The following is a 27,503-nucleotide window of genomic DNA, read 5'->3' as shown; positions in this document are numbered from 1 at the left end:
CAAAATAAGGGCTCATTGGTATGGAATGATTGGTGTTCCTGGATCAAAATGCACCCAAAAGGATTTCCTATAAGTCTGTACTTTGGGGCAATCAGACAGCCCTTGGAGAATCAAGCAGGCCTTTTCTATTCTCTGTGTACCTCCTTTCTCCCTTGGGTTTCTGGCATTCTTCTTTGAATCACAGCAGCCTTCTAAAGTAGACCCAAATAGGGTGCTGCTAAGGAACCCTTCAAATCCCTAGGGTCACTGTGCTTTGCCAGTGCATTGTAATGAACAGTGAATTAAGTGGTTTCAGAAGAGCTTGAGGCTGGCAGAGTATTCTCATACAAATTAGTTTCCTTAAGGAAAAATTAATTCTTTTAGGTCATACAGGAAGGCTTGGAGAACCTTCCTAAAATTCATATGATGATCAACATCATAAAGAATGATATCTTGCCATTTGCAACAATGTGGATGGGCCTTGAGAGCATTATGCTAAGTGAAATAAGTTAGAGAAAGACAAATACCATATGATCCCACTTATATGTGGATTCTAAAAACAAATAAAAGTAAAACAAGCTCATAGATACAGAGAACAAATTAATGGTTGTCAGAGGTGGGAGGTGGGCAAAGTGTGTGAAGGAAGTCAAAAGGTGCAAACTTCCAGTTGTAAGTAAATCGTGAGGGTGTAGTATACAGTATGGTGACTATAATCAATAATACTGTATTGCATATTTGAAAGTTCTTAAGAAAGTAGATCCAAAAACTCTCCTCACAAGAAAGAAAAATTGTAGCTGTATGGTGACAAATGTAAACTAGGCTTAATATGGTGATCATTTTGTAATATATACAAATATCAAATAATCATATCGTGTACCTGATAGTAATATGTTACATATCAATTATACTTCAATAAAAATAAGCAAACAAAATATTTGCACTTCAAAAAAATTGAATTAGTGACAGGTAAAAAAGATTAGAAAATGCTTTTCATGTACTTTTGATTGGGCACAAGGGAACCAAAGGAACCCTGCTATTCTTTATTGTTTTATCATTTCATAAATCAAATAGATTTTCTTTCCAGTTAAGTTCCGTGTGTTAAAAAAAGGATATCAAATACTTATATCACCGCAAAAAGTTCCCTAATGCCCCTTCACAGTAAATCCCATCTATGCCTGACCTCAGGCAACCATTTATCTTCTTTCTGCCATTACAGTTTCCATTTTTCTATAATTTAATATAAATAGATCATATAATGTATGCTTCCGCTTCTCTCATGCAGCGTAATGCTTCTGAGATACATCCGTGTAGTTGAGTGTTTTGGTAGTACATTCTTTTTTATTCCTAGGTACTATTCCATTGTAACCCCACCAATTTTGATGCCATATTTTATTACTAGTTAGTTTAAAATTTTTTTTAATATCTATGGTGGTATCTTTAATCCATTACATTTGATGATTTTTAGTTATTTTTTGGTATTGATTTCTGTCTTAATTTTAGTATGGTCAAAGAACATGCTCTCTATGATTTCAACACTTCTGAGATTTTTTGACTTGCTTTCTGATCTAAGTATGTTTTAATTTGATATTGTTAGATAACTCAGTAATCATACTTTTCTAATCTTCTTTATAGCTTTTTTCCTCCTGTTCTGTCAGTTACTGATGAAATTGTGCTAGCATTCCCAACAATGAATTTGGCCTTGTCTGTTATTCCCTTTAGTTCTCTCAAGTTTTGCTTTATGTATTTTGCTTTATGTATTTGCTTTATGTATTTTGAGGCTATGTTATTAAGTGCTTACAAATTTAGTGTTGTTATGGCTTCAGATTGAATAACCTTATTACAATGTAACCTTACTACAATGTCTTTCTTATTGCTGATATGTACTTTGTATTTTGATATAAGTATGACCAAATTAACTTTATTTTGTGTTGTATAATTTTTAATATCCTTTTACTTTCAGTTGAGCTCTTATATTTAAGGGGTCTCTCCTTTAACCATTTTACAATTGAGCTTTGTTATTTTAACTAGCTCTACAATTTTTTAATTGGGGTATTGAGTATATTTTTAATAAACTTCTTAACATATTTAATTTTAAACTTAATGTCTCACTATTTTTTTCTGTGTGTCTCATCTGTTTGTTTTTCCCTCGTTTTCCACTTTATACTCTGTAACTACTGTATAGTTTGTATACTTTTAGCAGTCACAACAGACGTTCTTAGCTTATTAGAATCCACCTTAGGTGAGTACTTTGACCATTTCTATATAATTCAAGAACCTTATATTTCTTTAATTCCATATATTACTTTTTTGTTCATTGTCCTATTGTCAGTTATTAATTCTGTACATATATCAATAGCACCCCCTCCACACATAGGGTATTATTTTTTGTGCTTTTAACCATCCATATTCTTTTAGACTTACCTGGTTTCTCCTGCATTGCCTGTTTCCATCTGGGTTTGTTTTCCTTCTTCTTGAAGACATTTTTAATATTCTTTAGTAAAAATCTGCTAGTGAAAATTATTTCATTTTTTTATTTGTCTGAGGGTCTTGTCATTTTGTCTTTATTTTGGAAAGATTTTCATTTGTTATGAAGTTCTAGATTGGCGGGGGTTTTGCTAGCATTTTAAAGATTTTATTCTATTGTCTTCAGGCTTCCATCATTTCTGTTGAAAGATGACTGTCAGTCTTATGGTTTCTTTAAATGTAATGCCTTTTTTTCTCTGCTTTTAAAGTTTTTAAATTTATTTTTAGTGTTTCAATAGTTCTTCTATAAGGTGCCCTAGTTCTTTATATATGTACTGCTTGGAGTTTGTTATCGAATCTGTAGCTTGACATAGTTTGTCACTTTTAGAAAATGCTCAGCCAATGTCTCTCCAAATACTATTTTGCCTTGCTCCTTTATTCTGGACTTCCAAGTATTCATATTTTACTGTGTCACTTCTGTCTATTATTCTTTTTTTTTTAAGATTTTATTTATTTATTTGACAGAGATAGAGACAGCCAGCGAGAGAGGGAACACAAGCAGGGGGAGTGGGAGAGGAAGAAGCAGGCTCATAGCGGAGGAGCCTGATGTGGGACTTGATCCCATAACGCCGGGATCATGCCCTGAGCCGAAGGCAGATGCTTAACTGCTGTGCCACCCAAGCGCCCCACTTCTGTCTATTATTCTATTCTATATGTTCCCATCCTTCTTTTGTGTCTTCATCTGGATATTTTTTACTAATCCTCTCACCAATCTATTACCATCTTAATTTTGGTTGTTTTATTTTTCAGTTCCAGAATTTTTATTTGATCCTTCTTAAAAATAAATTCCAATTCCTTTGTGAAATTTTTTCCTATTTTCTTGAATAGATTAATCATAGATATTTTATTTTAAAGTCCAAGTCTGATAAAGTCTAATATCTCTTCACCTGTTCATATATTCCTGTTGTCTCTTGACTTTTATTTTCTCATATTTTCTTTCATGATTGATCATTTTTAATGGAAATCTGGATCTTGTGTATGAAAAATTTTATAAGGACTTGGAATGATTTTATTCCAGAGGAGATTTAGTGTTTTTCTAGTAGGAAAAAAAAAAAAATATATATATATATATATATATATACACATATATATATATATATATATATATACACACATATATATATATATATATATACACATATATATATATATATATATATATATATATATATATATACACATATATATATATATAGTGAATCCCTTTGGCCCAGTGTTGACTGTTTTTTGCTTCATGGGTGAGGCCCTTCCCACATGTCAGCTAAAAGCCTGAGTTATTTATTAGAGATCTCCCTCTTTGGTAGGCTCTACACCTTACTTTCTGTATACCACTAAAATCTCTGCTTAGTTATTTTTAATATTCTTGCATAATATTCTTGCATAATAATTATTCTTGCATAATATTCACTTTTTCTAAAATTCCCTTTCAATGAAATATTATTTTGCTCTTGTGAGGAAATATGAGAGATCAAATTTTCATGTTTCCTTCAAACTTTTTGTTAGACAAGTTGTTGATTAATAGTTTCAGATTTTCTGGAGGAGAGGGGAGATTTTCCCTGATCCTATTATTTGCAGTGGGGTAAAGAGAATACTAGATTAGCATACTGATAAATCTTAATCTCTCAGAGCAAGAGTTTCATTTAGTTTCCCTGCCCTTAAATCACTCATTTTCCATTTTTTGCTTTAGGCAAATTGTCTAATTCTGCTTCATTGCCAAGGACAGTTATGTTTATAGCCATTCAGAACAGCAAATGCATGCTCATACATATACATACACATATAAAAGAAATCTTAGCAACTTAAAGTTGAAAAACTTCGGAGTGTGTGTGTATTCAGAGATTAACTTCATGCTAAGCTTTTGCTTATAACATTTCAAAAATATTTTTTATATTTGTTAGTATCACTAAATCATACATGAGGGACTATTTTGAGATTTTCTTTTTTATTTTTTTGTCCTTTTTAATATACATATTAATAGGATAGACTTTCTTTGAGTCAGAGCTCAACTGAGAAGGTATGATGTTATTTTAAATACGAATTTTCTTCTGAAACTGTAACAATGAAAAGGTCAGGTTTGTGAAGCTGGAGTCCTGGAAGGAGAACGAGTGATTTGTAATGCTCTTGAAAGTGTCTGAAGAGATTTTTAAAATATCTTTATGTGCTTGTCTCATAGAGCTTTTTGAAATAGCTTTGTAGTTTCTGTGGAGCCTGTAGTCTTTCAACTGAAAGGCTAATTGAAGCCATCACACCATTACTAGAATAAAGAAGAGAAAGGGTGGGATTATGAGGATGATAAAAATGTATAAAATTAGAATACATGGATTGATGTGTGTCCTAAGGGTTTGATTATAGCCACTCTTTTTCAAAAACAACACTACCCTTTGAGAAAAGAAGAAAAGTAAGATTACTTTTTAAAATAGAAAAGGAAAAACAAAACTAACCTGTGAAGACATAACACAAGGAGCCTTCAAATAAAATGCTACTCATGGTGTCCTGAATTTATGATTTTTCTCAAAATAGAGATCTATTTCTGTAGTAGATTCAAATGCCTTAAATATCCCATACAATAAACACGCAGCTATTCCTGAATGGATTAGTTATAGGATTATGGGTACTTATTTCCTGTTTACTAATTGTTATCCAGTTGGCAGTATCTTTACAACTTTGAAACCTCCTCCTTAACCAGACCTTTTCCTGCATCTTTTAAAGACCAAGGAAGGGTGTGAATCTGAATTGCTTTCCTCCTCCTTCCCATCTGTCCAAATCTTACTAGCCCACTTCCCTTGTGAAGCTTGTTCTGCCCACTTCTACCCACAGTGATTTATAGATTAAAAATACTCTATAAAGTTTAGATGATTATATTATGGATTATGTTTGAACATTATCTGATTAATTTCACTGAAGTCTTTTCTTCTAGTTTGTTCAGTCTTTGAAGGGAAAGGCGCTCTTTGACGTTTTCTTTCTCTTTGTTTTAGAGAGCAGAGTGCAGTACTGGCTACATGATGTAATATAATTAACTGTACTGTGTTGACTTGATGAAACTGTGTTATTCCAGGTCCTCTAAGAAGCCTATCACCAAAACAGCTTTAAATGTGTAAACAATCTATTAGGGGAGATGCCTATAAGAGAAAATGGAGAAGAAGCTGGGGGAGCCATTGGACTACAATGTTAGTCTGACCTCAAGAGAATGAGAGGAAGGAAGATTAGGTAGAAGTGTCTTAGACTGTAGTGCACTTCTAAGGAAAGTTTGGCAAGGCTGATGGGAGTCATTGGCCAAAGTTGTCTGTGAGGTTCCACTTCTCTCAGAAGCTGGCCTGCCTTAATATTTTGTTGTGCTCAGTCCTTGGCTTAGAGTATCCCCATTGGAAGTGTGACCTTGGTGCAAATGTAGAGATGGATTTCATGGGGCGCCTGGGTGGCTCAGTCATTAAGCATCTGCCTTCAGCTCAGGGCGTGATCCCAAGGCGCTGGGATCAAGCCCCGCATCGGGCTCCTCTGCTGGGAGCCTGCTTCTTCCTCTCCCACTCCCCCTGCTTGTGTTCCCTTTCTCACTGGCTGTCTCTCTCTCTGTCAAATAAATAAATAAAATCTTTAAAAAAAATGTAGAGATGGATTTCAGAACTTAGCAGTTGGGACCTTTGGTCAATTATGTTTTCTGTGGTTGGAGATCTGAGAGGTGCATTGTTTACAGATATTTTAGGTGAAAATGTAATATATATAAACTCTAAAGGAGCTATTTCTATAATTTTTCTTCTAGAAAATAATTGTATTTATAAAAATTATTCGACCTAAGCTGTTTAAAGAACAAGGATGTTGCTTTTCTTCATTTTGTAGAGTTCCTTCTTGATGTCCTTTATGTACCATTAAAAAAAAAAAATCACAACTCCAAGGATGTAAGCTAAACACTCTGGGTAATTTCCTATAATCACACAGTAGTTTACTTATGATAGGGACATTAATTTTTTTAAGGATATGATAGTCTAGTTATTTTATATTTCCTTTTTTTAAAACAATGAGTATATCAGTTCACTTTTAAATTGTTGCCAAGGGCCTTTTTTCCCAAGTGTTATATAAAAGGAAACTTACATCCGGGAATTTTGCCAGCTATGTTAGATAAGAAAATTGCTTTGTGAGTGAATATTTGTGAGTACATCTAGCTTTCTACGTTTATAGTCAACAGAGTTTAGATTATTTCATATCAGGGAATCTATTTTTAGAGCTTATGTTAATACTTTTTGCCAGCATATAGGACAAACTTAATAACCTTTTTTTAAGTCCCAATTTTTTATTATTAGAATCAACAGACAGGGGCGCCTGGGTAGCTCAGTCATTAAGCGTCTGCCTTCGGCTCAGGGCGTGATCCCAGAGTCCTCTGATCGAGCCCCACATCAGGTTCCTCTGCTGGGAGTCTGCTTTTTCCTCTCCCACTCCCCCTGCCTGTGTTCCCTCTCTCTCTGGCTGTCTCTCTCTCTGTTAAATAAATAAATAAAATCTTAAAAAAAAAAAAGAATCAACAGACAAGATTATTCTGTCAAGTTTATTTATATATGTATGTATATTTCCATATTTCCATGTATTTTTTAAAGGAGAACATCAAACTTACAGGAAAGTTGCAAGTACATAATTTTGTTCTCCTATACTGTTTGAGAGTGATTTGCCAACATGATGCTGCATCACCCCCAGATTCTTTAGGGTGTTTTCTAACAAGAAAGAATATTCCCTTGCATAACTGTAATAAAACACCCAAATCAAAAAGTAACATTGATGTATTGCTACTGCCCAAGCCTTAGCTTTCATTCAGGTTTCACTGGTTGTCCACATAATGTCCTTTATAGAAAAAGGACCTAGCTCAAAAATCACACATTTCATTTAGTTGACATGTTTCCTTGATTTCCTTTTATCTGAAATAGTTTCTCACTCCTCCCTTCACTTTCTTGACCTTGGTACTTTCGAAGATGACAGCCCAGTCATTTTTTGGAATGTCCCTCAATTGGGGTTTGTCTGATGTTTCCTTATGTTTGGATTCAGGTTATACATTTTTTGCCGGAGTAGCACAAAAGGAATGATATCTTCTTATCTCTTCCTCTCATGTAGCGCACAGCTTTAATTTTTCCCATTGTTGACAATGATCACTTTGATCACATAAATAAGGTGTTGTTTACCAGATTTCTCCACTGTGAAGTTTCTCTTCCCCTTTGTTTTTTCTTTCTTTTTTTTTTTAAAGATTTTATTTATTTATTTGACAGAGATAGAGACAGCCAGCGAGAGAGGGAACACAAGCAGGGGGAGTGGGAGAGGAAGAAACAGGCTCATAACGGAGGAGCCTGATGTGGGGCTCGATCCCATAACGCCGGGATCACGCCCTGAGCCGAAGGCAGACGCTTAACTGCTGTGCCACCCAGGTGCCCCTCTCTTCCCCTTTGTAATTAAGAAGTATTTTGTGTGAGATAATTTGTAACTAAAAACTATACCTTCTTTGGGGCACCTGGGTGGCTCAGTCGGTTAAGCATCTGCCTTCATCTCAGGTCATAATACCAGGACCCTGGGATCAAGCCCCGGGTCAGGCTCACTGCTCAGTGGGGATTCTGCTTCTCCCTCTCTGTCTGTCTCTCCCCCTGTTCATGCGTGCGCTCTCTCTCTCTCTCTCAGATAAATAAATAAAATCTTTAAAAAATGTATATGCCTTTGTCATCAGACTTTGCATTTATGTATATATATGTATGTATTATCATATTCAAAGGGACTCATGAATTCTCATTTTATTCAGTGTAATTTCTCTCTTACTATAATTATTTCTTTTGGTGCTCAGATTGTTCTCAGTTGGGACAGTGGGAGACCTTCAAGCTGACCCTTCATTGGGTCATATTCGATCATTCATTCAGCATACCCTGTCATTTTCTGAGCACTGCCTTTCTTTCTGGCTCAAAAAGAGGTTCCAGGCTTATTTCTTTGCCCCCAAACTAGAATTAGCTATTTCTCTAAGGAGCCTTGCTTTCTTTAGTTAAAAATGATAGAAAATCAATATCTGTTTGCTAGGTGTATTCATTGCTAAAAGGATGTCATTACTCCAAATAATCTCAGTGGAGAGAGCTAAGGAATATATATAACATATGAACAAATGTACAGATACATATATGCATGTATGCATACAAACATACATTTTCTTCCATATTTTTAAAGTTTTTAAAATATTTATTTATTTATTTTAGAAAGTGAGCATGTGAGCAGGGGAGGGGCAGAGGGAGAGAGAGAATCTCCAGTAGACTCCCCGCGGAGCCCAACGTCGGCCTCTAACTAACAATCCTGAGATCAGAACCTGAGCCAAAATCAAGAGTTAGATGCTGGGGTGCCTGGGTGGCGCAGTCATTAAGCGTCTGCCTTCGGCTCTGGGTGTGATCCCGGTATTATGGGATCGAGCCCCACATCAGGCTCCTCTGCTATAAGCCTGCTTCTTCCTCTCCCACTCCTCCTGCTTGTGTTCCCTCTCTTGCTGGCTGTCTCTATCTCTGTCAAATAAATAAATAAAATCTTAAAAAAAAAAAAAGAGTTGGATGCTTAACCAACTGAGCCACTCAGGTGCCCCTTTCATATTTTTTAATGAGATATAATTCACATACCATAAAATGCATCCCTTTAAATAAGTATACTTTTAGTGGTTTTTAATATATTCATGAAGCTATGCAACCATCATCACTATTTAATTCTAGAACATTCTACCACTCTAAAAAAGAAACCCTATATCCATTAGAAGTCACTTTGCAGCATCCCTATTCTCATCCCGTGGCAATCATTAATCCACTTTCTGTTTCTGTGGATTTGCCAGGTTTTGTTGTTTTTATTGTAGTAGTTCGGTTGGTAACTTTTGTGAACTAATTATATAAAGTCTGTATTGTCATATGTGGTCACTGAAGTCTCCACTTGGTGGTTAGCTGATGACTGGACAGAGATTTGCTTAAATTCCCTAGAACTAGTAACTTTCCCACAGTTTGTCAAGGGCTGTGTATATGTGTTTGGGCACACTTTCATTACTCACCCAACCAGCTGACAACTCTATGGTTCCTTCATTCCCTGCTTATGCAGAGCCTCAGTGTTAGCCAGAGATGAGAGCTTAGAGCCTACTTACGCCTTTTCTGAGCTTACCCAAAGCTTTGGGCATCTGTACAACCTTACACAGGGGCATGGCCCTCTAGATTCTCAGAAATACGTCTCAGTTTTTCAAAGCCCTTATGGGTATCTCATTCTTTAGTTTTTCCTTTTAAACCTTTTGGTGAGTCTGCTGTCAGCTTCAACTTTTATCTACCATCTCAAGGCAGTCATAAAATTGTTTAATTGTTTAATCGCTTGAATTGTTTTTGACAAATGCCCTGGGGAAAAAGCTTTTCATACTGAGTGAGCCTTGCACGTGGTCTTTGGGGATCCACCATACAGGTCAGATAATGGTACTTCTCTGCAGATGATTCTTTGTAGGAGATGTAGCCCGTTTTGCTCCTTCTGATGGTTGCTAGCCTGCTTGTTTTCGCTGCAGATGCACAGTATTAGTTTTCAGGGTCATCATGGAGATGCAGAGAAAGGAATAGAACTATGGGAAGTTAAAAATGCCACGAAGTTCCCTGTTTTTACAGATATTCAGTTGTTTTCCTGTAATAAATGTTCCTCGGACTGCTGCAAACCTTAGGTCAATTCCCAGAGTACTGAAAAAGCTGATTGTAACAATTTTTTTTATTTTTTCTGCTGTTATGGAGGAGCACATTTTTGGAGATCCGTACTCTGCTTTTCTTGCTGATGTCACTGCCCATATTTGTTTTTATATCTTTTTATATATGTTGAAAAGCATGGATTTATAGGAATCCTCTCAATTTTAATTAAACATCAGCAAGTTTTATTGTTCTTTTCCCTGCATTTGTTAACTCACTTCTCTGACAATGAAAAACTTAGCTCCCATTATTTTTGATGTATTTAATCATTTGATCAATATCCCTGTAAGTAACCAGTTTCCTATTGCTGTTGCCTCTACTCTCTTGCACAAATGGCCTACTTACAGTGGTCAGGCTCTAACATCTCATGTGTGTCACTCCACTGATACCTACCTCATTCTTGGTCATCCGCTTCCCCACAGGCATGGCCTCATCATCCTGGTTAGGGTATGATACCCCATGCCAGACCACCCCTCTGTGTCACGTTTATCTTACTCTGCCTGATGGCTTCAGGAAGGGAGTGGGAAGTTTAATTACTTTTTAATGATGAATTTTATTATCCTTTCTGTCCTTTTTGAGTTATACTTGTCAGGGTTTGTAAAGATGTGTTAGACTTACATTGGAATATCTGGCCTTCAAAGAGTGAAAAAAAAGGTCTAAGTTATATCTCTAAACAAATTAGCGGGGGAGTTTTTTGGGGGGCATGTATGGAAACCCAGTCATTCTTAAGAAGTCAAAGAACTCAAGAATCCATAAGCATTTTAGCGGTGAGTGAGACCTCATTCAGACAGCTCCATACTCATCCTGATGATGGCTCAAATGGGATATTTGGAAGAAGGACATTGTAGTCTCCTTGACATCGGCCTGTGATTGATACTATCGTTTAGCACCTCACTGTGTGCACAGGCACTGTGTTTAATCCTCAAGTAAGTTTATGTGGTGGTTTCTGTTACTACCTTTGTGTTCCAGATAGAATCCTGCTCTCCTTGATCACAGAGGTCCTCAAAAGATTTGTCTATACTTGCTGTAACTAATTCCTCTCCTCCAACTATTTCCTAAACTCATTTCAGTCAGGATCTCACCTGTATTACTGCATTAAAAATGATCTTGTCAAAAAACAAACATATTCCAAATCATCAAATACCGTCATCTCAGTTAATAGTAACTCCGTTCTTCCAGTTGCGCAGGCTAGAAACCTTGAGTCATTTTTGACTCTCCTTTCTTTCTCTTGCACTAGAAGTTGAGAAAGTGTTAGCTATCACTAGGAGCAGTGGTCCTGGGATGTCAGCCCACTGCATAGTGTGCAAATGTTGGGATTCCTAAGAAGGACGCAGCTCAGACTGGCACTGGATGGAACAGTGTTTTACTCTGATAGAAAAAAAGACAGAGCAAGATCAGCTTCAGCAGTGAGCATCAGTCCCCTAAGATGACTGTCGCAGGGAGATGGTCTGCATGCACCTCTCTTATACTGTAGAGGAAGGATTCTGTTCTCTTGTCTCAGGGAATATGGATACCAGTGGGGCTGGCCAGGTGCCATATGACATATGTGCTTACAAAGAAGTACACATTGAGCCTGGAACCAGGGAAGATATTCCCAAACAACGTGGTAAGCTCAGCACAGACTGTAAGGGCTCCTCACCTCCGTGTGAGAAAATGTTCCAGGACTGCAGCATACTCTTTGGCAACCATGCAAAGGTCAACAAGCTATGCAGGACCACCTTTCACAGTTCCACACTTCTAATCCGTTAGGAAATCTTATTGACTGTACTCTCAAAATACATCCAGAATCTGACCATTGCTCATTACTTTCACTGCAGCCACCCTTGTCTAAGCTACAATTATCTACCTAGTCTTTCTGTTTCATTCACTGAAAAAGCCTAAGTCCTTATAATAGGTTATAAGGCAGTAAACTTCATGTATTACTATTCTCTCCATCGTGAATTCTGTCCCAGTCATACACATGCCCATCTTGCCCCCTCCCTCATCAGAGCACTTGCACTATTCCCTCTGCTTGGGACACTTCTCGCAGAGATCTCCATGGCTTGCTCTTCTGCCTCTCTTGAGTCTTTGCTCCAGTGTTACTCTCTCAGTACTGCCTGCCCTAACTACCCTCTTAAATTTGCAATCTCCTCTGGGTCCAGCACTTCTTAGACCTTTCCCCTGTGTTACTTTTTGCCATTGCATTTATTGTCTTCAAACTTGCTTGCTTACTTACTGTCTTTTTCCACTAAAAGATAAGCTTTATGAGAGTAGATTTTTTATCCATTTTGTTCACTGGCTTAGACCAGTCTTTCACAAAGACTCAATAAATATCTGTTGCCTCAAAGTGTTTGAAACTTAGGGATGTTAACTAATTGTGGTAAGAGAGGCGGAGGTGGAATTTGAAATATTTGGCGTTGAGATCCACTATTAGAAAACTTTTCAGTAAATTTTTTAACAATGATTTTAGAGTACTTTACTATTAACAAGTTGCTGTCCTCGGCCCTATGGCTAGGGGCCAATTTTATAGTTCGGAGGCTGATCTGAGCGCTTCATAACCATATTGCTTTTATGGGACAACATATGCCAAGTGTCAAAGAAAATACTGGTAAATGAACTGTTGATCAGTGTGGCCTATCACTATTGAATTCTAAAGGAATAGGAAGAGGTGTCATTCATAATAATTCTAAAGGCTTGGAGGAAGAGAATATTTGGTGCTGAAACTTTTTTAGAGTATCAGTTTAGAATTGGGGTGGGGACTACATCTACATTACTTTTTCATTTACTCGATATATCTAATGTTTGTGGCCCTTCTTAAAACTAATAATTCATTATTCTAATCAAACAATTTTGATTTTATTAATTAAAAACACTTTGTATTTATTTGCTTTCTGTAGGCTAATTCAGAAATAAATGATTTCAACTTAATTCTGGATATGTATAGACATATATATATATCTCAAAGACATATTTATATATCTCTAAGAAAATATATAGATAGGGATGCCTGGGTGGCTCAGTCTGTGAAGTGTCTGAATCTTGATTTTGGCTCAGGTCATGATCTCAGGGTTGTAAGTTTGAGGCCCATGTTGGGCACTGTGCTCACTGGGGAGTCTACTTGAGATTCTCTTTCCTTCTCCCTCTGCCCCTCCCCCTACCTCTCACTCAAATAAAAAAAAATAGGTACATATAGTTAGATAATAGATGTTTATCCAAGAGGGTATGAACACATATGCGCGTACACATACACACACACAAACACACACACACACACACACACACACACACACACACACACAGTAGATCTCCATTATTCATGATTCCGTATTTGCAAATATGCCTACTTGATAAGATTTTTTTGCCCCAAAATCAATACTCTTGGTGTTTTTGTGATCATTGGCTGATGTGCCTGTCCACTGTGTGGAAAAATTTGAGTCGCCTGATATATACATTCCAAGTTCAGATGAAACCAGGTAATGCTCTGCCTTCTTGTCTCAACTCTCATTCTATAAACAAATGTTCTTTTTTGCAGTTAGTTAGTGCCACATTTTTATACTTTTTGTGATTTTGGTATTGGTGATTTTGCTGTTTAAAATGGCCACCAAGCATAATGCTGAATATCTAGTGTTGCTAAGCACAAGATGGCTGTGATGTGCCTCATGTGATGTGCCTTACAGAAAAAATGTGTTAGATAAACTTTATTTTGTTGTAGTGATGTTGTCCATGACTTCAATATTAATTAATGAACAATAAATATTAAATAAGGTGCCTTTAAATAGAAGCACACATAAAACAAGGTTATAGTTGAACGATTGCCCGAAATGTTGTGACCAGGGGCTCCCAGAAGCCTACTTCTCCCTATCCTCTTGGGGCAGCGATTCAGTATCTGCTAATTCAGTGTTCACAGCAACCTTATAGAGCATAACCACTGTAAGGAATGAGAATCCACGGTACATATGTACAGTTTTCTCAAAGAGCAGTTTTCATTGGTTATCTACTTCCCTATTTTAATCACCTGTGTTAAACTCCAGTGAAGCCTTGATCTGTGTCTTTCAAATATCTATATTCTAGTGACCCAAATTGAAACCTTATCACAAACCATTGAGTGGGAAATTACTAATAAGTAATTTTTTAAAATTTTCAGTTAAATTTTTTAAATTATGAAAAATACATTGAAATGAGAAAACATAATTTGTATTTATGATTTTTAAAAATCAATAATAGAAGTAACATCCTTGTTCCAACAACTTAGGAAATATAATATTACCAATATCTTTGAATATTTACAGGTGCCGTTCTCAGATTCAGTCTTCCTCCACCAGAGTCAGCCACTCTCCTAAATTTTGCATTTATCATTCTTCTGCGTTCTTTACATAAAGCCATCTTTCCGATTAGTTTAGGAGTATGAATTCAATACATCACAAAAAGAAAAAATTATGTTTTATCATTAAGTTTATGATTGCTCACCCGGACTCTGCCACATATGTCAACAGTCATTAATATCCAGAGTCTGTATAGTAATAGTAGCTAAGACCTTGAGCTCTAGAGCTAGACTGCCTGAGTTTGAATTCTGGCCTGCAGCTTAATAATTGGGTGACCTTGAACAAATTATTTAACTTCTTCGTGCCTTGTTTTTTTCTTCTATAAAATGGATATATTAATAATATTTACCTCAGAAAGTTGTTGTAATATATATATTTTATATATAAATTAATATTTATAAATACCTGGAACAGTGGGTATCAATTATTAATAAATAAATGTCAGTGGCTTTTTAACAGAGAAATTAATGCTAAATGATTCTTTGAAAAGTCACTTGTATTCTTAAGTACTATATTGAATAGTCTTTGCTTTTAATGTTACCCTAATTTCTTTTCGACAGCCAGGTGTCTTAGATTTCTTGTCACTCTCTGCTCTTTTTTTATTTAGCTTATTGTGGCGTTACTTAAAAGTAGTCTTTCCTTGGTATCTCTTTTTGTCTCTTAGATTGCATGAGAACAGATCTCTTTTTAGTTTGTAAATAAATTTATTTCCACATATTTTATACTTGATTATTTCCCGGACACACTCATTTAAGGGGCGTTGGTGCCAAGAACAATCCAAGGGCTGATTTGTTTGTTTTGATCTCATGTTGGCAGAAGCTCATTGTAGGTAATAGATGAAACAGCTTGTCTGTCAGTAGCCAGTAAGTCAGCAAATATATCAGCTGCTTTAGCAGTGGCAAGACCTAATGGGGATCTGTTTTAGAAGTTTGATCCTTTCTTGCATGCCCACCTAGCAGCCTCTGTCTTCTTAGAGAACAGCTTCTAATTTCCCTTTCGTTTTTCCTGTGAATCTGAGCTTCCTTCCTCTTTACCTATAAGTGTGCTTGTCTGATTAAATAGTACTGTATATTGTCCATTCCTGGGACAAAATAGAAATATTATTCTGTGTTTCCTGCATCAACCTAGTAAAGGTTTGTGTGTTTTGGGAGAAAGGATTGTAGATCAATCGTTAGACATAATATATCTGTAAGACTAAAAATGTTTCCTAATGACTTTAAGGAATTCAAGAGCAGTAGTGGCTATTGTGTCTGTTTTGAGTTGGTAAAGAAAGTCTTACAACCCCGTGGAAAATTATTTTCAAAGTTAACATCTCATCAATGGATAATAGTTACTCGCTTAAGAAAATCAGGTGTTTCCCATATTTATTTGATAAAGAAGAACTTACATTTATATATAACTGTTAGCAGCAACTAGATTAAGCCTTACAGATGTCTTTTTTTATGTCTAAGTTTTAGCCTGTAGTTAGCATGTTAATAAATATATCAAATAAAGAAATTAAAAGTTCCCCTTCCCTAAACCCAGAAGTCATGGATTGAAAAAGATTAAGCATTATTATTAAGAATTGTCAATTGTCTTGTGGCTATGGAGTCTTATTCCCTATCTCAATAGAGCCCCATGGCAAATCAGAAGATAGGCCCTCCCATCTTCTGTGGACACAAATACATGAGTGTCCAGTTCTGCGCAGAGTGAGTCTAAGTGATTGTCTTGGTCTCTTCAGGCTGCTATAACAAAAACAGCATTTACTGGGTAGCTTAAACAATTTTTTTCTCATAGTTCTTGAGGCTGAGAAGTTCAGGGTCAAGGTGCTGGCAGATTCAGTGTGTGGTGTGGGCTTGCTTCCTGGTTCATAGATGGCCGTCTTCTTGCTGTGTCCTCATGTGGCAGAAGAGGCAAGGGAACACTCTGAGATCTCTCTCTCTCTCTCTTTTTTTTTTAAATTTAAATTTTAAGTAGTTAGCATACAGTGCAGTATTGGTTTCTGGAGTAGAATTCAGTGATTCATCACTTACATACAACACCAGTGCTCATCATAACAAGTGCCCTCCTTAATACTTCACCCACCTAGCCCATTCCCCATCCTCCTCCCTGCATCAACCCTCAATTTGTTCTCTGTCATTAAGAGTCTTTTATGGCTTGCTTCTCTCTCCCCCTTATTTTTTCCCCCTTCCCATATGTTTATCTCTTTTCTCTCATAAATTCCACATATGAATGAAACCTTGTGGTATTTGTCTTTCTCTGACTGACTTAATTTCACTTAGCACAATATACTCTAGCTCCATCCATGTCATTGCAAATGACAAGATTTCATTTTTTTTGATTGCTGAGTAATATTCCATTGTGTGTATATATAGCACATCTTCTTTATCCATTCATCAGTCAATGGCCATTAGGGTTCTCTCCATAGTTTGGCTATTGTTGATAATGCTGCTTTAAAAATTGGGGTGCATGTATCCCTTCAAATCTGTATGTTTGTATCCTTTAGGTAAATACCTAGTAGTGCAATTGCTTGATTGTAGAGTAGTTCTATTTTTAACCTTTTGAGGAACCTCCATACTGTTCTCCAGATCGGCTGCACCAATTTTCATTCCCACCAACGGTGCAAGAGGGTTCCCTTTTCTCTGCATCTTTGCCAACACCTGTTGTTTCTTGTGTTGTTAATGTTAGCCATTCTGACAGGTGTGAGGTGGTATCTCATCACAGTTTTGATTTGCATTTCCCTGATTAGTGATGTTGAGTATCTTTCCATGTGTCTGTTAGCCGTCTGGAAGTCTTCTTCAGAAAAGTCTGTATTCAGTTATTTGTTTTTTGGGTGTTGTGTTTGAGAAGTTGTTTGTAGATTTTTGGATACTAACCCTTTATCGGATGTGTCATTTGCAAATATCTTCTCTCATTCCATAGGCTGCCTTTTAGTTTTGTTGATTGTTTCCTTTGCTGTACAGAAGCTTTTTATCTTGATGAAGTCTAAATAGTTCATTGTTGCTTTTGTTTCCCTTACCTGTGGTGACATGTCTAGCAAGAAGTTGCTGTGGCCAAGGTCAAAGAGGTTTCTGCCTGTGTTCTCCTCTAGGATTTTGATGGTTTCCTGTCTCACATTAAGGTCTTTCATCTGGGATCTCTTTTATAAGGACGCTAATCCCATTCATGAGAGCTCTATCCTCCTGACCTAATCACTCCCTGATGGCCACATGTCCCAATACCATCACATTTTGGATTAGGTTTCAACATATGGATTTTAGGAGGAACACAGTCTATAGCAATAATATAATACAGGTATTAAGGGTACCTCTCTATTTAAAGGGTAAACTTGTATTTAAACAGATTTGAGTTCAAATCCTAGCTCTAGCTTTGTGTCCTTGCCCAAGTTAATTACCTTCCCTAAACCTCACTTTTCTTATCTCATAAGCTTTGTACATAATAGATGCTCAGTAAATATTGACTTGCTGAATGAAAATATGAAGTACTCTTGGGAACCCAGCCAGAAAAGTAGTCTATAGTTCGGAGCCAGAGTGCAGCCACAGATTTTTTTTCCCCCCAAACAGTTACGAAAATTTTCAAATATTTAGAAAGTGCAAAGAACTGTACAGGAAACATCCATCAGCCCCCCACCTAGGTTTTACAATTAATATTTTGTTACATTTTCTTTGTCATTTATCTGTTGATCCATCTACCCTTTTATTCAATTAATCAATCCATTTTAATATTTTAAGGCATTTCAGAATTGCCTTTGTATGTCTTTATACCTTATGCCTAATGGTGCAACATGTATATTATTAGCTAGAGCCCAGTATTTGCTAACAGTTTTCTTTTGTAGGTAGAATTTACTTTCAATGAAGTACACAAATATTAGTAGTGCCATTTCATTAATTTTGACAAATGCAGTACTTGTGTAATCCAAGACATAGAAGTTCCCTCATGTCTTCATGGTTAATCCCGACCCTTCCCCCAGAAGCAATGTTTTTTGTGGGTTTTTCTAGTTTTTTTAATTATTATTTAAAAAAATTTTTTATTTAAGTTCCAGTTAAACAGAAAGCGTAGTATTAGTTTCAGGTGTACGATTTAGTGACTCAACACTTCACACAATACCTGATGCTCGTCACAACAACTGCACTCCTTAATCCCCATCACCTATTTAACAGATGCCCACCCACCTCCCCTCTGGTAACCATCAGTTTGTTCTCTCTAATTAAAAGTCTGTTTCTTGGTTTGTCTCTCAGTCTCTCTTTTTTCCTTTGCTTGTTTTGTTTCTTAAATTCCACATATGACTGAAATCATATGGTATTTGTCTTTCTCTGGCTGACTTACTTTACTTAGCATGATACACTCACTCTGTAGCTATATCCATGTCATTGTAAATGGCAAGATTTCATTTTTTTTTTTAAGGGGAGGGAGGGACAGATGGAGAGGGAGAGAGAATCTTAAGCTGGGTGTGGGACTCAATTCTTAGAACCCTGAGATCATGACCTGAGCTGAAATCAGGGGTTCCACTTAACTGACTGAGCCACCCAGGTATCCCAAGATTTCATTCTTTTTTATGGTTGAATACTATTCCAGTGGGTGTGTGTGTGTGTGTGTGTGTGTGTGCGCGCGCTCACGTGCGACACTTCTCCTTTATCCATTCATCAGTCGATGGACACTTGGGCTCTTTCCATGATTTGGCTATTGTAGAAAACACCCCAGAAGCAATCTTTGTTTTGATTTTTTTTTTTTAACCTTGTATCACTTTGACTTGTAGAACTTTATGTTAGTGGACCCATAGAGGAGAATCATTTCCATGTAAGATGTAGTTCACACAGCATAATAGTTCTGAGATTCTTCTGTGTTACAGGTGTATGGAGTGCTTCGTTGTATGAATATGCCACTGTTTGTTTATACACTTTCCTAATAAGGGATATCTGAGGCTGCTTACAGTTTGGAGCTATTATAAATAAAGCTGCTAGAAATATATCTTAGCCCTATATCAGTCTTTCTTGTATATATTTGCATTCATTTCTCTTGGGTGAATACATAGATATGGAATTGCTGAGTCATAGGGTAGGTGTATGTTTAGTTTTCTAGAAAACCGTCAAATAATTTTACAAAGTAGTTTTACTGTTTTGCACTCCTACCAACAATGTTTGAGAATCCAAGGATACTAGCATTTGGTGTATCAGTCTTTTTAATTTTAATTTCTGGTGGCCATGTAGTAATATCTCATTGTGGCCCTAATTTCATTTGAATTTATTGACTGATGATGTTGAACACTTGACCATGTTCTTACTGCCCATTCATAGATAATCCTTTGTGAAGTGTCTCTTCAAATCTTTTGTTTTTAAAATTGAGTTGTTTGACATTAAGTTGTAGGAGCCCTTTATGTATATGATGCAAGACTTTTTCTAGATATGTTTGCCAGGCTGTGGTTTACATATTTATTTTCTTAACAGTGTCCTTCCATCATTGGAGGTTTTTAAAATTTGATAATGTATACTGTATCAGTTTATTCTTTTATAGTTAGTGCTTCTGTGTCCTGACTAAGAAACCTTTACTGCCTTCACCAAGTTAAAAAGATATTCTGTCTTCATTGAGTAGCCTCATAGTTTTAGTTTTATGTTTAGAACTGTGATATGTCTGAAATTAATTTTTGTATATTACGTGAGATAGGGATCAAGGTTCATTTATTTTCCCCATATGGATATCCAACTTTTTGAGTACATTCATTGAAACAATTTTCATATACTTACATGTTTATATATATAAACAATTTTATTTTCCTCATTGTATTATCTTGGTAACTTTGTTGAAATCAAATGACTTTATAAGTGTGCTTATAGTTCTAGACTTTTAATTATTTATTGATTTTTTTTGGTCTGTCTTTATATCCGTTTTATACGGTCTTGAATATTGTAATTTTACAGCAAGTATAATAAAGGCTTCTCTTCTGTTAGTCTCTTTTTTTCCAGAATTTCTACACTTATTTTCTAGCTGTTACCCTAATCTGTTCTCTGGTTCTTCGAGCCAATAAGACAACAGTTTTATGTCCAGGTTTTAGCCGTCCAGTGTGGTATCATTGGTGCCTGATCTTCAGCAAAAACCATAAAGAATGGGAATTTTACCCAGTGTTATTCTCCCCTCCAGTTTCTGACTGCTTTTGTTTAGCTCATCAGTGTCTTCAGGTAACTGTCGTATGTATTTGTGCGGATATAGTTTAAATTTGTTGCCAGAAAGAACGTTGGTACAGTAGGAGTTACTCCTCCATTATAGAAGTGGTACCCAGATGGTTTTTAAAAGTCAGACTGAGCAAGCATCTGGCCAGAGATGCAATTAAAGTAAGGAATGGGGAGAGGTTTGGTGCAAAGAGGGGTAGATTTTGAATAGAGGGAAAGGATTCAGTTCACCTTAGTTAGAGAAGGCCAAATGGTGCTTGGAAGAACTCTAAGGGAAAGAACTTGCTAGAACACCGTTTTTAATTTATCTTATTTTTCATTAAAGATTTTATTTATTTGAGAGAGAGAGAGAGCAAGCACGAGTAGGGAGAGGGGCAGAGGGAAAGGGAGAGGGAAATGCAGATTCCCCGCTCAGCAGGGAACCTGGTGTAGGACTGGATTCCAGGACCTGGAGATCATGACCTGAGCAGAATCGGATGCTTAACTGACTGAGCCACCCAGGCACCCCTAGAACACTGTTTTTTAAACTGTGAGTTATAAAATCAATTTAGTAGGTAGCCTCTGAAAAGTCATTTTTGCTTGTAACCTAACTTAAAACCGTAAAACCAGTAGAAAGTAAGATCATTTCATTACTGGTTTGTATCTTTATCCTTAGCTCTCTAATTAGAGAACAGTTTCTGGAGTCACTGAATTCATACCTTCTCTGTCTGATGTGTCATGGACCTTCATTTTCTTTTGGACTTATATGCTGAACATATAAACAGCACAGTTCTCAATAAACGTTAAATACACTTCTGTATATAGATCAAACATTTGTTAAAATGATGTCAGGATTGATGAAGCATGACTGCCTTTTGGAGATCCACAGTTTAAGGAATCCTTAACTGACATCTTTCGTGGGGGAGGGGAAGCCTTGAAAATATATTCATCATTCATGTAGCATGCTCTCTCATCAACAAATCCCAGAGTTCCTTGTTCATGAAAAAGGTAGTGACAGAGCACTATCAGGAATGCTTCAGATTGGGATAGTATTAGAACCTTTTGCCTCTTTCTTCCTTTTTTGTTCCTTTTCTGTTCTCTCTGTAACCCTTCTTCCAGCCCCTAAAGCACACACCCATGATGAGGTCTGGATAAAAGTAGAAATTAAGCAATCAGAACTATAACTGTATAAATCAAAGAAAATTAAATAAGTAAAAGGATTGCATCTTTCAATTTTTAAAATTAGGCAGAGCTCTGGAAATTGGTGATAATGAAGAAAAAGCTCCTTTCAGATTCATTAAGTAATGTTTCCATGATCTAATTTTTCTGTCATTAGGAAAGAGTGTGATAATATCATCATTAGCAGAAGAGGGTTAAAAGGGAACAATAGTACTTCAAAAGACACCATTAAGAAGGTGAAAAGGCAGGGCACAGACAGGGAGAAAATATTGACAACACATATTCTGACAGGGGACTTGTGAACAGAATATATCAAGAACTCCCATGAATCAACAGTAATAAGACAAACAATCTAATTAAACAAATGAGCAAAAGCTTGAAGAGACCGTCACCAAAGAATATGTATCAATTGCCTAAAAGCACATGATAATACACTCTACATTATTAGCATTCAGGGAAATGCTGATCAAAACCACAGGGATTAATAAAAGGGAAACGACCAGCAGTATCAGGTACTGACAAGGATGTGAAGCAATGAGTACTTGTCGTTTGCTGGTGTGTGTGTAATGCTTGAGTTACAACCACTTTGGAAGACACTTTGGCAATTTGTTATAAAGTTAAACATGCACTTATCATTTAAACCTTGAACTTCAACCCCTGGGTGTTTACTTAAAGAGAATGAAAACCTATATCCATAAAAAACGCTTGTGTATACATAGCAGCTTTATTCATACTAACCAAACATGAAAAAACCCAAATGTTCAGCAGGAGAAAGGATAAACAAATGCGGTATGTTTACACAGTGGAATATTACTCATCAGTGAAAAGGAATGGCCTACTGAGGCATGCATAAGCGTGGGAGAGTCTCCGAAACGTTATACCGAGTAAAAGAAGCCAGACACAAAAGAGTTTATGTTATATGATTGCATGTGTATAAGATTCTTTTAAAAATGCAAAGCTAATAATATACTGTGATAAAAATCAAACTGGTGGTTGCCTGGAGTGGAGGTGGTTGACTGCAAAGAGGCATGACGGATGCTGTGGAATGATGGGGATACTCTGTAAGGATGGGGTTACGTAAATGGAATTATGTACTTACACATCCCAACTCAAGGACTCATGTGTGCATTTCGCTGGATACAAACTCTGTGTCAAGAAAGGGTTTTTTTTTTTTTTTAAATAGTTCCAGACTATACTCTGGCTACCTTGGCATATGGAAACTCTATGGCTACTCTATACTCTGGCTACCTTGGCATATGGAAACTACCACCACACTAACCCTCCTCCCTATGGTAAATCTTCCTAGTAATCTTTGATAACCACCGCCCTGGACAGAGACAGTTTTTAGACTCACAAAATCATAATGCATTTTATTCAGCACATTAAATGGAAAGCCCCTTGCTGAAATGAAGCACAAACACATAGATGGGATCCGTGGGATGGGATACACGTCCAGGATTCAAACAGCACAATTGGGATGTTTGTCTTTGCATTAGAACTCCCACATCAACTCTAGAACCTTCCTGCCCTCTTCTACCTTTTGCTTCAGCCTCCCATGGTGTCATTTGCCTGACTACAACCCATAATGGAGCTTTTAAAATTAGGTGCCCTGAGCATTTCTTTATTCCAGATTCCAAAGGTGAACCTGGGGATAATGGGACATTTAGAATTGCTTTAGGAACTGTACGACATCTTTGGGGTTCCCACTGTGCTAATAACTCACACATTTAAGTTGAAGTATCAGTGAAATTGTGGTGGACAGCCCAGGGTCAAGATCAAGCAGCAGCCTGATGTCAAATTATGTTAAAATCTGTGACTGTTTATAGTACTTCTTTCTCTTCACCTTTTCTCTAGGCCTACTCTGTCTACGACGAAGACATCGGGTACTGTCAAGGACAGTCTTTTCTGGCTGCTGTATTGCTGCTGCATGTGAGTAATTTTCCATGTGATAAATGGCATGGTGCTGCCAAGTTTATTTTATTTTCTACTTGGTTTTGTTCATCCTTCCTATTTTCCATTTATCTGATGGAGATTACACAGGGCACATCTTTTTTAAATGTACCTTTAGTGATAAAGTAAGAGATCTGGTGTCAGGTACTGGACAGTTTCTCAATTGAATTAATAATGCTGACAAGGGGATAAATTGCTTATTTGGAGTTATTTTTAATGAGAACCCTCTAGATTGAAGAGGTCAATGTAACTGCTCAGATACAAGCAGGACTAGAACCATTACAAAGGAATATAGCAAGGAAGTCTTATCTTTTCTGCGATTTATTTATTTATTTATTTATTTATTTATTTATTTATTTATTTATTTATTTATTTATTTGACAGAGATAGAGACAGCCAGCGAGAGAGGGAACACAAGCAGGGCAAGTGGGAGAGGAAGAAGCAGGCTCATAGCGGAGGAGCCTGATGTGGGGCTCGATCCCATAATGCCAGGATCACGCCCTGAGCCGAAGGCAGACGCTTAACCACTGTGCCACCCAGGCGCCCCACTGCGATTTATTTTTGTATATTCTTTTTCCTCTCAGTCACCTTCATTTAACAGAACATTTATTTTTTTATTTTTTTATTTTTATTTTTTTTAAAGATTTTATTTATTTATTCGACAGAGATAGAGACAGCCAGCGAGAGAGGGAACACAAGCAGGGGGAGTGGGAGAGGAAGAAGCAGGCTCATAGCGGAGGAGCCTGATGTGGGGCTCGATCCCAGAACGCCGGGATCACACCCTGACCTGAAGGCAGACGCTTAACCGCTGTGCCACCCAGGCGCCCCTAACGGAACATTTATTGATCATCAGTCTGTCAGTGCTAGACTAGGAAGTGGGATTACAAATATGAATAATTTATCATTTGTGTTCTCAAAGGCCTCCTGGTTCAGGATGGGACACAAATACTATAGGCACATACTTATTATTTTTATTCTTTTTACGTGTCTTTATTGTTTTCTCTGATGTTCACGAAAGAAGAACTTACAGTGTGCTAAGTAAAAGCAATGCACAGAGTAAGAGTACAGAGAGGAGAATTACCCAACCCAGCTTTGCCAGAACTTTCAGGAAAGACTTTCTGAAGGAGATGGTATCCTTGCCCAGACAGAAATAATCGAGGTTGGGAAAGGGAGGGAGTAGAGACAGCTAGAGAAGAGGAACAACATGAGCAAATATATGGAGACACAAAAGGTCACAGCATATAAAGGGAATGATATGAAATTACAGTTTCTGTTCAACAGTTACTATAGGAACTGTACACAAAGACAGGTATGAGATAAAAATGGTCAGATGGGCAAAGACCAAATCATAAAGACTCTGTAATCGTGTCAAGAAAGGTGGGCTTTATTCTAAAGCTAGTGAGGAGCCATTGATCAGTTTGAAGCACGAGAAGGACAGTTAGATGTTCCTTTCATATAAATCCTTTTTATACCTTTGTAGAGGGTGACATTAAAGGGGACAAGCAGCAGCAGAGAGACCAGTTAGGAAATATCAATCTAAATGAGAGATATGGAGACACAGAGAAAAAGAAGCTTAATTAAGAAACATGCAGGAGGCAAAATTGGTAAGTTTTATGGAAGGATTGACAAAGGAAGAGTCAAAAGTAACATGTCGAATTTTCTAGCTTTGGTGACTGGATGACTTGTGGTTGTTTTTTTTTTTTTTTCTTTGACTTAAGGTATTTTTAGCTGAGATAGAAAATACATCCATTAAGATCGAATGGAGAAAAGTGATTAGGATTGATGATGAATTTTGTTTTGAATTCTTTGAGTTTAGGATATTTTGGGGACATCTAAGTGAAACTGTCCACCAACAAGGTAGATGCTGGAGACTGATGCTGAGGGAGAAATCACAGCTGAAGTCACGAGACTGCATCAGATCATCTAAGAAAAATAAATAGAATTCCAGAGGCCAGGAATTTCAGATATTTAAAGGGCTGATGAGGAACAGGAATTCCTGGCAAATTTCTGATTTTCAGTAAAGAGAAGGTGGTGTCTGCTGTCAAACACAGCAAAGAGGTCTGGCAAGTTTAAAGCAAAAGCATGTCTTCTAAGTTTGCATTCTGGAAATGAATAGTGATTATAGTAGATTCAATGTCCTAATTCTGATAACTTGATTCTGATGATAACAATGATATACAATGGTTCTGTTGTGATAAATCATTTTATTTAACTTTGATTTCTTCCTCTGTTGCATTATCATCTGTTTATGGTCTTCTCGATCTTTCTTTGACATCTCCATGGCCCATCTTCTTGGTATTCCCTGTGATAATCAAGCACTTTATGGCCACAAATTCCCAGGGCCCTAGTTCTGCTACTAAGCCCACCTAGTATCTAACATAGTCAGCTCTCTTACACAGGGGGCTGGAGACTGCACGCAGTGACATGAATGTGTTCACCAAGTTTCAGAGTCACCTTTCTTCTAAAAAGGTTCATAATCACCTTTCCTCTAATCACTCTGATGAGAAACTGAAGTTGAAGCCATGGGTGGTGAAATTTTGTCTTCTACAAAGTAATCTTTGCATATTATCAGTTTAGCATTTTAGACTTGTAGCCCTGTTGAACACATTACAATATATTGATTAAACTTCAGTGAGAATAACATCTCTTTGAGATATATGTTCTCAGACTTAACAGGGGGTTAGTTAAATATGAGTTCATATTTATTTGGAAATACCTCCCCACAAAAAATTAGTTCGTGATTCAAATAACTAGAAAACTCAGATACCTAGAATTTTTTTTCTACATTATCTACCCTCTTATTATAAGGGTCACATGCCAAGTCAGCACTCTAAACATGTTTTCAAACTGTGTTACAAGATGGATAGAAATTTAGTCCAGTTTCTCACACTTTCTACAATAATAGAATTATGCAGTTGTCATCATGGCTTATAAAAATAACTGGAAATGTAGAAATACCTTCAGAACCCTTGAGGAAAGTTTCACTGATATTCAGCATAGTGGTAATGAGAAACATATTGTTGTAATTTTTAATCGAGAGTATATGCGATAATTCTTTTAATTAGTATATTCCATTAACTGACCAACCCATCCATTAACGAATTTGAATGAAAGAAAGTAACTGTAATTTTTTTTTCTTTTTCATGTTTTTGCCTCTATGGTTTAAACAGGTAGAAGAATACAGTCTAGCTTAAATAATTCATCAAATACACCATCTCAAGTGCTAGGGAGATACATTATTGCGGTGTTACTGACTAATTTTTTTATCAGTTATATAAGCAGTTGCTTCTTTCTGCTGAGAGACATCCTTTGGCAGCTCCATATTAATCATTGTCAGAACCTGATTCTTTTGGGGATGCTGTCTTTTCCTTCCCCATAGTCATTTATATTTCACATTCACTGCCTAAGAGGAAAGGAAGATCAAAAAGGAAAGTATTCAAGAACAAAAGTTTAGAATTTATAAGGTTTTCCATTGTCTAAGTAATTTTAAGAAATAATTAGCTTCTCTTTGTGCTTGGAAATTTCCCAATGCTGTAATAATAGCTTTGTAACTTGTATTTTAAGCAGTAGAAGAATTGTTTATCGCAGTAGATGCTGTTATAGCTATTGATAGAATTATAAGAAATTTATCCTTTACAGTTGGTCAAGAATGTTATAGCACAGATAAGTAATATCATCATTGTAGTATTAATAATTGCTTATTTGGAAATATAATAAATAATGTCCTTTTATATATTTCATTTATTCTAAAAATC

The 27,503-nt window shown here is 36.5% G+C and overlaps 1 protein-coding gene across 2 annotated transcripts in view; it reads left to right on the top strand.

Annotated features, from left to right (window-relative positions):
• Positions 1 to 27,503, top strand: part of RABGAP1L (RAB GTPase activating protein 1 like) — a 716,315-nt gene that overhangs the window by 429,754 nt on the left and 259,058 nt on the right. For both annotated transcript variants that reach the window (XM_045811376.2, XM_045811377.2), the window contains one exon: positions 23,653 to 23,727. In XM_045811376.2, the coding sequence (XP_045667332.1) occupies positions 23,653 to 23,727 (75 nt within the window). The remainder of the gene's footprint in view (positions 1 to 23,652; positions 23,728 to 27,503) is intronic.

This window comes from Ursus americanus, chromosome 2 (assembly GCF_024610735.1).
Source record: "Ursus americanus isolate L20-20 chromosome 2, mUrsAme1.1.p, whole genome shotgun sequence".
NCBI lineage: Eukaryota > Metazoa > Chordata > Mammalia > Carnivora > Ursidae > Ursus > Ursus americanus.
The sequence above is the reverse complement of the archived record's forward strand: the minus strand, read 5'-3'. Positions and strand labels throughout refer to the sequence as shown.